Source organism: Diceros bicornis, chromosome 18 (assembly GCF_020826845.1).
Source record: "Diceros bicornis minor isolate mBicDic1 chromosome 18, mDicBic1.mat.cur, whole genome shotgun sequence".
NCBI lineage: Eukaryota > Metazoa > Chordata > Mammalia > Perissodactyla > Rhinocerotidae > Diceros > Diceros bicornis.
Window position 1 is genome coordinate 61,190,381 of NC_080757.1, and position 13,942 is coordinate 61,204,322.

A 13,942-nucleotide genomic window follows, 5' to 3' on the forward strand; every position below is an offset into this window, starting at 1 on the left:
GGCTCCCGACGGAGAACTTTCTCTCTCTCGACTTGTGACTGGTGGTTTTCCCCCACACCTTCCGCGGGTCTGGAATGGCTGCCACCTTCAGAGGCCCGGGCTCTGCGGCTCCTGATTGGCCAAGAGACGCGTCCTCTCCGCGCGATCCTCCGTCGAACGTGGCAGTGGGGCGGAGTCCCCACCCGAGGGGCGGAGCTGCGCCTGCGCCACCGAAACCTCTCGTGTTGCATTCTGACTGGACCGCGTATCCGTAACTGGCACCGCCCCCCCCCCGACTCCGCGGTCCGGAAGCTGGGCTGACGCAACTTCCGGCGCGCGTGTTGCTCGTGCGGCGGTTGCTCGGGAGGCTGGGCTGGGGCGCGGGTTGCGGGCCGCGGTGGGGGCTGGCCGGGCCCGGGCGCAGAGGCAGCGCGCGGAGGGACGACCGAGGCCGGACGCGAAGGGACCGGGAAGGCCCGGAAGGAGGGCCACCGGAGTTGGGCCCGGGAACCGAGAGCCCCAGCGAAGGCGGAAGGAGAGGGGGTTGGGCCGGCACACCTGAAGGTCCAGAAGCGAGGTGGACGCTGCGCTGGTGCTGAGCGGGCCGCGGAGGAGCCCTCGGGGTCCGCCGGGTGAAAGGCTCTAGGGCGACATGTACCCTGCGGTGTCTCGCTCTGTCCCACTGTGCCACACCCGGCGGAGCTGTCCCTCTTGGTGCGTGTCCGGCGCTCGGCCTCCGGCCCCACGCCGCTCCTTCCCACTTGCGCTGTCCGCAGACCGCGCCTCCAACACATTTGTCGCTAGCTGCCACTGAGGCTACTGGGCACTTGAAATCTGGCCCGACTGAGACGGGCTGTGGGTGCAACGCACACCAGACTTCAAGACTGAGTTCAGGAAAAAGAGTGTACGATGTTCTCTTAATGGTTTTTGTTATATTGACTTGTTGGAATGATATTTTGTATATATTGGTTTAATTAAAGATATTTAAATTAATTTCGCTTGTTTCTTTTTGAGCTTTTTTTTTTTTTAACGTGGCTTCTAGAAAATTTAAAATAATATACGTAGCTCGAATTTTATTCTTGTTCGGCGCTGCTGCAGATGGATGAGCTCTCCCTTTCCCTGACTGCTTGGACCCTTCCACCACCTCTGGCTGCCCTGGCCACCCCGACACTTCCAACACTTTTCTTCTCCAGGAGCCTCTCATCTTCATTTGTTCACTTCCTTGTTACAAAACACCAGCACCACTGATTTTAAGACTCATCATCAATTTAATAACTTGGCAGGAAAAGGGGAAAGACTCCCACGTTAAATGTACACGTTGGCTCTAACAACATCCTGATTTCAGAAACGGTCAAACAGAAGAAAGATGCTTTCGTGCTTTTGAGAGTTTGCATTTGTTGATACATTGCTCTTGAGGGCGTGTTTTCTCACCTCTCCTATGGGGGACTCCCTCAACCCAAATACGAATTCTGCAAGATCAAGACCAGGTTCTCTGGGCCGCCCCCGTGGCTTAGCGGTTAAGTGCGTGCGCTCCGATGCTGGCAGCCCGGCTCGCACCGACGCACCGCTTCTCCGGCCATGCTGAGGCTGCGTCCCACATACAGCAACTAGAAGGATGTGCAACTATGACATACAACTATCTACTGGGGCTTTGGGGGAAAAATAAATAAATAAAAATTAAAAAAAAGAAAAGACCAGGTTCTCTGTGCCCCTCCCCCAGTGCCAGTAGAGCAAGGGTCAGGCAGAGGTGGTTGTACCTGCTGGGATACTTGCACAGGGGTGACTTTACAGGAGCTGGAACTTTTGGCATAGAAAGGCTATGAACATGTACCTTGACAGGCGCCAGTCTCCACCCCAGCTCAGCGTGGCCCTGGCCTGGGAGCTTGCCCACTGAACAACAGCTCTTCCTAATCTGCTAATTGTGGCCAGGGTCCCCTCTGCTCTCTGGGGACCGGTGGGGATTGCCTCATGCCTGCTGCCCTATCTACAAACGTTTTTGTGATTGCCATGACCCTGTTTTACCACAATTTGGGGCCTGAGACATGAGACATTTGTATCCCGTCTAGATTTCAGAGGCGCTCAAGAGGTTAGAGTTTAGATGCCTAAATATTGGGGCTTGGGCTGGCCCCGTGGCTTAGCGGGTAAGTGCGAGTGCTCCGTTGCTGGCAGCCCGGGGTTCGGAACCCCGGGCGCGCACTGATGCACCGCTTCTCCGGCCATGCTGAGGCCACGTCCCACATACAGCAACTAGAAGGCTGTGCAACTATGACATACAACTATCTACTGGGGCTTTGGGGAAAAAAATAAATAAATAAATTTAAAAAATAAAAATAAATACTGGGGCTTGAGTCTTTCTGGTTGATGGGGAGAGAGTGCAGGGATTTGAGATAACCACAATGTTGATTGGTTTGTGACAGTTTGTAGGCAGCTTAGCCCCACGCATACAGTAAAGGATTTACAAAAGATGAGAACATTGGGCCCAAGAGGAGGCCAGACATAGACAAAGACCCAAGCTGTGGCTGTGGTTGAGCCTCATTCTGGCTGAGTGTGGGCCTGCATAGCTGAAGCCAAGGGCAGTTGGAACACACCTTGATGCAGGTGATGACAGGGCTGCTGTTCTGCAGCCCAGGTGGCCACAGCCAAGTCAATGTTCTGTGAAATCCAGGGCCTAACCAGGACTCTGGCCTGGACAGGACAAAGTATTTTGACACCTTGGCAGCATTGATGTGCATTCTCCTCTCTGCCTGCCTTGAATTGGCCTCATGCACCGACCCGTGCAGGAGCAGCCAAGCAGGGTTCTCAGAAAGCTGGAGGGAAGCCTGGTTTGGATATGGACTGAGATCCCTGGGCTCTATGGGGTTGGTCAGCAGCTGGGTGAGGTGCAGGGGTGCAGTCAGCCACTCAGAACACAAGCTGGGTTCACTGAACACCTGCAGGCCTCAGCTCTGAGGGGAGGGCCAGCATCTGGCTCCTTTTTCCAGAGGCCCACTTGCATGCCTTCCAAGAGCACCTCTGGGGAAAGGCGATGGGGCCATGTTCACCCATGTGCCCCAGGCCATGAGCTGGAGTGCGCCCTTGGAGGTCAGGGCTTGCCTGTCCTTGTGGCTGTTCTCTGGCATCTCTCTGTGTCCTTTTTTTTTGTGAGGAAGATTGGCCCTGACTAACATCCACTGCCAATCTTCCTCTCTTTGCTTGAGGAATAGTGGCCCTGAGCTAATATCTGTGGCAGTCTCCCTCTATTTTGTATATGGGACGCCTCCACAGCATAGCTTGATGAGTGGTGTAGGTCTGTGCCCGGGGTCTGAACCTGTGAACCCCAGGCTGCCAAAGCAGAGCACACCGAACTTAACCACTACACCACTGGGCTGGTCCGCTCTGGCATCTCTCTGGACCAGCACAGCTGCTTCAGGATGTCCTCCAGGGGTCTCTCAACACTCGGAGAAGGTGCCATTAAATACAGGTTCAACTACTGAGTGATCAAATGTTTTGATAAATACTACTCTCAAAAATAGAGTTCTCAGACTAAAACAACTCCCTCTTAACCTGTGATGGGGTTAGAGGTATAGAAGGAGCTAACAGCAGGCTTGAGGACACTCAGAAAGTGCTCACTCAGCCACTGAGGGTCAGCTCCTGACTGCAGGTTCCCACTGCCGAGCAGCAGCAGGGGACAGAGGGCTGTGCCATGGGCCATGCAGCCCTCACATGGGAGAGCTGGGGCATAGGTAAGAGGGGGACCTGGAGGCAGGCACAGAGGTGAGCCTGGCGCCGGTGCACCGCAGGGCCTTGACTGTAGAGAGGGGCTGTGTTGGGCATGAGAAAACTCTTGTCAGTCACAGTAACTGGTGATTAGTGGGTCACATCAAAGGCCCTGAGCTGGAATCTACTGGCACTCTCCTCAGTGGAAGAAGGGTCCATCTGGGGGAGGCTGAGGAGGTGGAAGCTTGAGGAGTACTGGAGGCCATGGACAGAGGGCAGCGAGTGGCTCACTGGGGTGGGGAGGTCAGGCCTGGGAACAGCAGGCTGTACAGACGGGTTTGGGGTGGGACCAGGAGGATCAGGTTAGACTTGGGCCCCAAGAGACACGTCATGCTGGTCTGAAGGTGCCACCTCACGTTCTCCTTCACCAGGGGAGGAGTCAGAACAAAGTCCTGGCTGCTGGCAGTGTGCCTAGACAATGCAGCGCTCAGGGTCTGAGTTCACAGGTCTAACTAAAGCTGGGCAAAGTCAAGAGCAAAAATAGGAGGGCTTTTGGCCAGAAGGAGCCTAAGAAGGACCTTGCCCAATAAACCGAAGTGCTGACAGCACAGGCTGACCCTGGGTTTGAACCTTTTAGGAAGTGAATTGGGAGAGCTGAAGTGGCTGTGGCCAGACCCAGGTCTGCTATGGGTCAGCTGAGATGGTAGCTGCTGCCTGGGGACCTTACTTCTCTGGAGATAGGGAGGTGTTTCGGGGATAGCCACATCTGAGTTTAGTGTGAAAGACCTTGGGCCTCAGAGCCCAGAGCTATGCAATCTCATCGCCTCCCCCTTTCTGAGCCTGTCCCCCTTGGCTTGGGGCAGCCTGGTTCTGGGAGAGGCTGGTTAGGGTCTTTGCCCCCTGTAGAATCAAAAGCTGGGGGCTGCAACTGCTTCCTGCGGCTGCTCTTGGATCTACATCTGGTCCAGGTGCTACAGGAAATGCATTTGGTCATGTCATCTAGCATAGTGCCCAGCCTCCAGGATCCCACAGGGTCCCTGGTAAGGAGGGCCAAGGAGGTGACAAGCCCTGTGGGAGCTGTCTTGGCACAAGCATGTGGTCACTGACGTGGGAGGCGACAGGGCATCTCCCCGTCCACCCCAGCTAGCGATAAGCTCCTGGCACAGTGGCTCACCCTGCTGTTAAGCACTGGGAAGAGTGGCAGGCCCTGGAGGTACCGCCAGGGGAGGGCTCTAGGACATCAGTCTCCAGCCCCACTGCCTAAGTGTGACACATAACCACTTTTCTAACCGGCTCAGACCAGAGAGAGCAGGTTTTGCAACTGGCGTCACTCCAGAGAAGTGGGAGTTTCTAAAACTGACCCTCTGGAGCTTGGGTTACCCATCTGCCCTTTCCCAGCCCAGGGCTGGGGAGGGGCCGTCACAGTCACTGGGTGCCCTTGGGTGTGGTGCTCAGAGAAACGGTAGCACCATCCTTGCCCCCCCCAGGTCCTCTAGAGACCCTGTGGGTCAGCGGGACTAGCTGAAAAGTGCGCGGGGCCTCTGGCAGCCTTTCAGGGCTCCCCTGGCCACTCTTGTGCACCTCCACCCAGCGAAGGTCCTCAGTATCCTCTCGTCCACACCACCTCGCCTATTCCACCTTTGGACCCCTGACCCCGCCCAGTCCTAGGAGGCACTGGGGTTTAGCTAGGCTTCCACGCCGCCGGCTCCGTCAACCATGCAGCCGCCGCACCGACTTCCCCTCCACCCTTCCGCCCCAGCAGCGGGCTCGCCCACGCACCCCGCGGTTGGGGGCAGCGGGGTCCGTCTTCCCAAGGACGCCTCCCCCACCCCGTGGACCAACAGCTTGGAGTCGATGTCTCTGGGATTCCTGGGGACCTAGTTGTCCCATTTGTTCCTAGGTACTGCTTCTTGCGGAGCTCAGGAGGCCCCAGCGAGGTTCTCCTTCTTTGGGGTTAGGGCGTTTCCTCCGCGAAGCCGGATGGAGCCTGCGCGCGGGGCGCAGGGGCCCGCGCGAATGCCAGCGGGCACGCCCCACCCTCCCCCTGCAGTGCCCTGCGCGCCTGCGGCACTTCGGGCAGGCTCCAGGTCTGCACCGCTCAGGCGGCAGCGCTGGCCAGGCGGGCAGGCCGAGTGAGGCTGGTGTGACCGAGAAACGGCTTTAAATCCATGCTCCTTCAACAGCCGCAGGGGCAGTGGCCACGCACCTGGCTGTTGGCCGTCCTGGGGGCGCCCCTTCTTCCTTGCTGCCCGCCCAGCCCCCCACCCGGAGACAAGCAGCCAACACCCTGGCTCCTTCGGAGTAGTTTATTTCCCGGTCAGAAAAGGAGAAGCAGGGACAGGCTCCTGTGCATTGTAGGCCGGGGCCGGACCGGGGAGGGGAGGGGTAGAGAGGCACAGGGGACAGCTCCGACTGTGCACACTTGGTCCCACAGTTGTCCTGGCTGGGTCCAGGAAGGCCTGCCAGGGATGGTGGCACCTAGCCTGGGGGCAGAGGCAGCAGGCCAGCGGGCCCAGAGGACAGCACATATTGAGGCAATAAATACTGACAGGCCAGGCACAGGATTTCAGGCCAGCGGGCCCAGGTGGAACAAGTAAGGCTCAGCTGCTGGCTTTGTCCACCAAGAGCTCTCTGTTGGGGCTATGAGCTCTGGGCACTGCCCACTGGGAAAGGGAAGGCAGAAGTGTGAGGACATCTGGCCTCCCTGATGGGACTGGAGGCAACTTGAGTTTTGGCAATTGGCCTTCCCCAAGCGCCTGGGGCAGCCCCCATGCCCCTGGCAGGGGGAGGGGGAGGGGCGGGCTGGCCAGGCCCTGGCAGGCAGGGGAGCAGCAGCAGCACATCCCACACGCCTCCCCGGGCCACGGGGACTGCGGACAGGGCAGAAACTGGGGGAGACCACATGCTCATGCAAACAGGGGAGTTAGAGGTTAGTGATGGCCCCCACAGCACACGTTCCACATGTTAAGGCATCATGGTTAGACGGTTACTGACGGCAATGGATGAACTGACTGGGAGAGATGGAAGCTGGGGGATGACTGGCCCCACAAGGCCCTGCGTTGTGCACCCACCCCCACCCCAGATGGGGTGGGTCAGAACAAGACTCAGGGCAACTGCCAAGGACCAGGGGAACCTGAGCACCCCACGAGAGCCCGCTGGATGTCCCACTCCCTTGGAAAAGTCAGGGCCTCAGGTCAGGTTAGCACAGGTTGGGGAACCTGGAGAAATACAGAAAAGGAGGCAGAGGCCTGGGCTGGAGCCTCCCTTCCCCACAGCACAGGCGGAAGCAGCAACAACACGAGACCACGAGACCACCCAGGAGGCTGGGGCCTGCTGGCTGGGGAGGGTTGGGAGGGAAAGGCTGGAGGAGCTCTGCCTGGGCCCGACCAGGAGGCAGACAAGGTGGGAATGATGGCAGCGTGGCCAAGGGCCCTGTCAGCACTTTGGTATGGGGTCAGGAAGGGGGTGTGGGGTGGTAGGGGTGGGGTGCGTACGTCCGTCCGTCTGTCCATCCTGCCTGCCTCCCGGACCCAGGACTCAGTCCTTCCACTCTTTTTTAATGGTGAGGTTCCACTCCCAGGACAGGTGATCAGTCTTGTCATCATCTGTGAAACGCGACTTGATGTTGTAGCTGCCTCGAGCCAGCATGCCCTTGGGCGCCTCCTCCATGGGAGTCAGGAACTCGTACTCCTCTGCCCGGGGCCCGTAGCTCCCCACCATGTAGTCAGTCTTGTCAACTGTAATGCAGAGAATGCACTGGTCATCAGTGTGGCTCACCTCTGCCCGGGCAGCTGCCAGGGAGCAGAGCTGGGCCGAGGGCACACACTGCCTTTCCTGTCTCCCTCCTGGTCCCTAAGCCCTTTGCCCTGAGCCAGCCAAGAGGCAGCCATCTCTCTCTTAGAGGCTGGGGTCTGGTGCCCACCCTCACTCACTCTTGACGCCTTTCCTGTATGTGTGCTGGATGTACTTCATGCCGGACACAATTTCTCGGTTCACCTGCAGGGAGGGACCCCAGGCAAGGCTCAGCCGGGCTCTCCAGCCCTGGCCCCTCCCGGCCCCTGCCACAGCCTCTGCCTTACCCGGAAAGAGATTTTTATCCGGTATTCCACACCTTCCTTCAGCACAAATGACTGCTTCTTGAAGCTCTCCAGATCACCTGTATTTGGGAGGAACACCACACTAGGGGGCTCAGCCAGCAGAAGCCACTCACTTCGGCATCTCCCATCTGTGACTGCCCGCTGCCATCTGGGCCCTGGCGGGATGCCCCTTCTACTCCCCGTCTCCCCTGCCCCTGCACACATAGCCCTTGGCACCCCCAACCTAGGACCCAGATCACTCCAAAACCAGCAACTTCAAAGACCGCTTGGCTGCACTTCTTGTTCTCCCCACGAGAGGGTGGCAGAGCTCCAGGAAACTATATTTAGAGAAAGCAGGGGTGGGGGTGCCAGGCAGCCCCAGCCAGAGACCTCAAAGGTGCCACTCACCTGTCAGGTCAAGCTCCAGGGGGCCCGGGGCGGTGCTACACACCAGGGTCAGGCGGGTCACGACTACATTGGGGACGTTGGGGTCTGTGGAGTGACAGCAGGTTAGTGCTCCACCCCCTGGGCCTCCCACACACCCATAACTTGCCACCAGGGGGCAGCAGCAGCAGAAACCCAGAAGAGTGACAAGGTATCCCTCTGTGTGACCCCAACCCACTCACCAGCAGACACAGCCACACGGCCCAGCAGGGCCTCCTTGTACTTGCGCAGACTCTCATCGTCCTTGTCCAGCTCCTGAATCTCCTGGATGCTCTTCTGGGCCGGGGGCTTGTAGTTGACCGAGTGCTCGTCTTCCTCGTTCTCAGCTGCAATCTGTGCCAGCTGCTCTGCTGTGGGCTCCTGCTCGGCCATGCTCACCTCTCGCTGGGTCTGGGACACCTGTGGGCCAGGCGGGCTGTGGCAGCCTGGAGGGACCCACAATGTCTCCCCCCTCCCGCCCCTCAGCGGGCCCTGCAGCCAGCTCAGGCGGGCTGTGTCGAAGGCTGCTCCACAGGTGGCCAGGCCCCGTATCTCGGCCCAAAGAGAGGTGCACCTTCTAGAGCAGGAGGGCAGCCTGCAGCCAGAACCCAGACATAGGCTCCTGAACCCAGCGGGGCTATACTTGCCTCCTCGCCCTGCCCATCTCAGGGGACCCACTGGGGCAGTCTGAGAGGACCCCAGCCTAGGTACAGTACCCAGGACTAAATGGAACCCGCAGCCTGCTCCTCTGGGAGACCAGGCACACCTCTGCCGCCCCCAAGGAGGAGGCAGGACCCCAGCCCTGCCGGCAGACCCCCAACTGTCACCTCTGAAGTCCTGCTGCTCTTTCTGAGCTGCTCAGGCCCTCGCCCCACGGGACTCCTCCCACTGGGTCAGGGAGACCCGGCTCCCTAGGACCAGGCATGCTCCTTCTGCCCTGTCCTAGCCAGGAAGCAAGGCCTCTGTGCAGGACACAGGTCAGTTCTGCCTCATCCTGCAAACACAGGGCTCTCCTACAGCTCAGATGATGAGGCCAGCCTGACTCCCACATGTAGGTCCCAAAAGGGCACAGGGGATCCTAAGAGTCTGCCAACGTTCTCTCCAATCGTGAGAGTCTGTGACCTACAATTTGGGAACTGCTGCAGCAGCTCCAGTATTTTCAAGACCCTTTTTCTGGATCCTGGCCCAGGCGAGTCTGGAGCAGCACTCTCAGAGCGGGGAGCACTGCATGAGGCAGCCGCTGGGCTTCCTTCAGCTAAAAATCCCATTGCAAGCCCAGAGACTTCCTGAGGAGTGTCTGGAACCCACTCAGATAGGTCCGGGTGGTGTAGGAGATGGGTCAAGGCCCAGCCCACCCCAGGCCTCAGATTGCCCAGGAAAGATTACCAAAGCCTTTCCCCACAGGCCCAGGCTGGCAGCTGGGACTCGCCCGAGGACCAGATCTCACAAAGGGCCGCAGGGATCCCCGAGCCGCCGGCCGCCCCAGGCGGGGTGGGGCCTGCCCGCTTTCCCAGGCCTCCCTGCCGCTTCCTCTGGAATTCCTCTACAAGGCTCACGCCCTAATGTCACTAAGTGCGGCCGCAGGCGACAGGATCCTCTAGGGCGATCGCCGCGGCCGCACTTCCGCAGGGCCCCGCAATCTGGGCCGGGCGCGGCGCGGGGTGGGGCGCGGTGCCCCGGAGAAGGGGACGTCAGCCTAGCTCCGGTCGGCGCACGCCGGCGGGGAGGGGCCGCGGGGTACGGGCGGCGGCCACAAAGGAGGCCTAAGCCCCCGGTCCGCGCCCCTGGCCCGCGCCGCACGTGGGCCCGCCCTGCGGCCCGGCCTCCGCCGGCTGTCACCGCCGCCCCAGCCCCGCGCAGACCCCACGGCAGGCGGAGCGAACAAAGGCGCGGCCCCCGCGCCTCCCTGCCGCTGCCGCTGCCGCCGCCCCGCCTGCCGCCGCCGTCCCGCCGTGGCGCTCACCGGAGGTTCGACTGCGCAGCTCTCGCGCTCCCTCCCGCACGGAACGACGAACGTCGCCGCCCCGCCCGCGCGCTCCCGGCCGGCCACTTCCGGGGTCACGCGACTTCCGCTCGCGCCACACGCCAGGGCGCATGCGCGGGCGCGCGGGTCTGCCGGGAGCGTGCCGGTGCCATCTTGCCGGGCTGGTGTGGTGGGTGCGTCCCGTGTGGGCGGCGGGCGGGCTCGGGACGCCTAGGAAGTCCGGTCCCAGTTGGTAGTTTTGCGCCTTTTGCTGCAAGCATTTTCCGGTCCCGGCCGTCCCCACGGGTCAGCCCGCAAAGTAGAGGGACGGGCGGTGTCACGGTCTTGCTCACGCCCCACGTACGTCGTGGCATTTCCGCGAGGTGCTGTAAGGCACGTCTGTAAAGCTCTGGAACATCTCCGCGTGCACGGCAGGGTCCACCCGAGGCCAGCCGACGGCCGCCCTCCCACCTGAGCCGGCCTCTCGCGTCCTCTCGCCATCGTGACCCTCTCGGAAGTTAACGCTGGACCTTCTTCGATCAGCTCACGTTAACCACTCAAAGAACGCTCCGTGGGTGGTGTTAAAAAACAATTCCAACCGAGAAAATTTGAAGATCTAATTGGCTTTATTCAAGGATTTATGGATCAGGCAGCATCCCATTTAATAAACAGGCCTTCCGAAGGGTTGTACAAAAGAAGATTTTTATAGGAAGAAACTAGGTGGGACAAGAAAGTAATTAGCAAAAGGAAAGAAAAGATGCTTTCAGGCAAGATCACCTTTCTTTGGGGGAAGGGCGGCAGGGGTCTTAGCAGGCAGATGACCTCACTATTGTTGATCAGGAATTTCCCGACTGGTAAGGTTACATTCCTGGGAGGGGGTGAAACTGCAATTAAGTCTTGGTTTCCGGTCCTGGGGGCAAGTGACTCCACCTTGGGCCTGTAGTTTTTTTATTTTTTACCGGTGTCCAGGTCACCCCTGGCCTGAGCCTGGGCTCTGGGGCCTCTCTTGGTATCTTTGTAACCTGTCCAAGGCTATGCTGGTGGCCCTCTGCCCCACTGTCCCCTCCTGAAGAACACGGCTGGATGGCCAGAAGCATACACAGGCTCAGAGCTGCCCCAGGCCTGCAGCCCTCAGGCTTTTTTTTTCCAGACTAAATCAACATTCTTGGGGGCTCAGCACATTTGGTTTCCTTGCCATGAGCATCACTTCAGGGAAAAAACATGTCACTGCGGAATTCCTTGACTCTTGTGACTTTGGAAGCTCTTGGCACAGATGACATGATTTTCTCAGTCTGCTATTCATCACAGACCCAAGAATTCTCCGTTTGTGTGCTCCAATTGTTGGCAGACTTCAGACATTTGCCCACATGCTAAATCAAGGAACATTTTGTAGCACCAGGAGGGGCCTCATAAAATGGGGCTGGTCTGGCCCGGGGCTGGTCTGCCTGAAGGCCGGAGTGCCCAAACCCCAGCCCAGCACTCCTCTTTCTTCTTGTGGGGTCCAAGCCCCTAACGGCTCCACACCTCCAGCCTGTAGCATTTGTAGAATTGTAATAAGGTGGTAATGAGTTCATGCCACCTATAATGACTGTTAAGCTCCACAAAGGCAGGGAACCCAGGCCAAGACAGAAGTTGTCACAAACACACATATACACACAACTGCATTGTACGTAGGAGGGCATTTTCAGAAATTGAACTTAATGCAAAATACTGACTTTGGTATCTTCTGGAAATTTCTCAATTTTTGAGGAATATTTGCTTATTTTCTGTAACTAGGAGTTGCACTGTCAGCTTTATGTGTACAAAGTTTAGTTGGCGGAAAGCAGAGCATTCTAATTGGGTATTCACTATGTTGCTTCTGAGGCTTCTTGTCATTGTAAACTTGGAATACCACAGCGGACTGTCCCCCTGCACTGCTGTCTGAGTCGCTGGTTGAGGAAAAGTTGGCTTTCGGATAACCCAAGTGCTTTTAAAAAAACCAAACTCTATTATAGAAAATTTCAAACATACATGTTATTAGTAATCTATTACTGTGTAAAAATGTACCCTGAAATTCAGCAGCTTAAAACAACAACCGTTTATTATTTTGCATGGTTTCTGAGGATCAGGGAGCAGCTTAGCGGGTTGGTTCTGGCTCCAGGTCTCTCATGAGGTTGTGGTCCCTGAAGATGTGCTGGAACTCCAAGCTAATGCAGGCACTGTGGGCAGGAGGCTCAGTTCCTTGTGGGCTGTTGGCTGGAGGATTTAGTTCTCTGCCACCTACGGCTCTGGCCACTCCGTAGGGCTGCTCACAACAGGGCAGCTGGCTTTCCCCATGTGAGGCCTCAGAGACAGACAAACAGACAGACAGACAGAGACAGAAAGAACAAGAGCCAGGGAAACAGCAAGCACTGAAGATGAAGCCAAGGTGTCTTACAATCTAACCTTAGCAGTGCCCTAGCTCCGCCCTACTAGATTGGTCACACAAACCTCTCCTGGCACCGGGTGAGAGGGGACACAGGGGCCTGAGGACCAGGAGGCAGCGGCACCGTTGGGGTTGTCTTGAAGGCGGCCCACCACATGCACCAAAATACTGTAGAAAGAATGGTATTATGAACCCAAGTGGACAGACCATCCAGCCTCAACGGGTATCAGCTCGTGACTGATCTTGTTTCATCTGTGCCTCACCTCCCCCCACGCAGCAAGTTTGAAGCAACCCCCAGAAGTCATTTCCACCATAAATATTTCAGTATGTATTTATTTCTAAGGAAAAGGATCCTTTTTTAGGGTGAACAATAGCCATAGCACCATTATCCCGCTGGGTCCTTGTCTCTACTGCTATATAACAAACCACTCCAAATGCGGTGGCTTGGAGCAGCGAGTCACGATTCTCTCTCCTATTCTGGGGGCTGCGTGAACTCAGCTGGGGCTCTCATGCAGTGTCGGTCAGATTGAGTCGTGCTGCAGCCAAATGAAGGTGGCCGGCCAAGAGGGCCCTGTCATACAGCACTCCCCTGGGGCTGTCAACTTGAGGACCTCCAGCACAACGCCCATGGGATCTTGGCAGCTGGACTCCAAGAGCAAGTTCTGAGAGGCTTGTTCACCGGGCTTCATGTGAGCCCACTCAGAAGTGCCAGAACCAAACTTGTGTGGCTCTCTGCTGGCCAAGCCCATGAGTTGGGCCAGCCCAAGTTCAAAGTCAGAGAGTTAGACTCCACCTTTCAGTGGGAAGAGAAGGAAAGACTGTGTGGCCATCTTTATTCTAGCCACAAGGACCCACGTTCCTCTCCTGTAAAACACAACACTTCCCAGGATCCCCCAAAGTCTCATCCCGTTGTGGCTTCAGCTCAGGACCCAGGTGAGGGCGAGGTTGGGGGTCTGGCTTCTCTTAACCTGAAAATTGAGGCTAAAGACCCAGAAGACCTGCCCAACAGTGCCCGACAGACCATCCTGTCTCACCCCCTGACCTACAGAATCCGTGAACGTAACAAAATGGTGCTTGTTTTACACCAAGTTTGGGAGGTAATTCTTATAGAGCAGAAAGTACCTGGGATACTAACCAAGAAAAGTAACACAAGTCCTAAATATCAGTAAAGATCCAACCAGTATTTTCCTGATTTTATTGTGAGTTCTTTTACTTTTTGTTTGAATCAGAATCAAATTGTTTCACACATTGCAGTTAGTTGGTATGTGTCTTAATCAATAGGATTGTCCTCTCTTTGCTCCATGTAGTGTCCTGTTGAAGGACCGGGGTCACTTGTCCTGTAGAGTCTCCCACGGCAGGAACTCGATTGGCAATGCCGCACCCCAGCACCCCAGCTTTGAC

At 57.5% G+C, this 13,942-nt stretch overlaps 1 protein-coding gene across 3 annotated transcripts; it reads right to left on the reverse strand.

Moving 5' to 3' along the window:
• Window positions 1-5,967: 5,967 nt before the first annotated feature.
• On the reverse strand, window positions 5,968-10,236 carry ARHGDIA (Rho GDP dissociation inhibitor alpha). 3 transcript variants are annotated; one of them, XM_058561886.1, is made up of 7 exons: window positions 10,138-10,236; window positions 8,378-8,594; window positions 8,160-8,243; window positions 7,755-7,831; window positions 7,608-7,671; window positions 7,170-7,412; window positions 5,968-6,893 (listed from the first exon to the last, which is right to left on the reverse strand). In XM_058561886.1, the coding sequence occupies exons 2-6, from the start codon at window positions 8,565-8,567 to the stop codon at window positions 7,213-7,215; spliced, it is 615 nt and encodes a 204-aa protein (XP_058417869.1). In that variant the 5' UTR covers window positions 8,568-8,594; window positions 10,138-10,236; the 3' UTR covers window positions 5,968-6,893; window positions 7,170-7,212. The 3 variants fall into 3 exon arrangements, with proteins under 3 accessions (XP_058417869.1, XP_058417867.1, XP_058417868.1); XM_058561884.1 differs by having other exon boundaries at window positions 5,968-7,412; XM_058561885.1 differs by lacking the exon at window positions 10,138-10,236 and adding an exon at window positions 9,561-9,797 and having other exon boundaries at window positions 5,968-7,412.
• Between the last annotated feature and the right edge of the window lie 3,706 nt (window positions 10,237-13,942).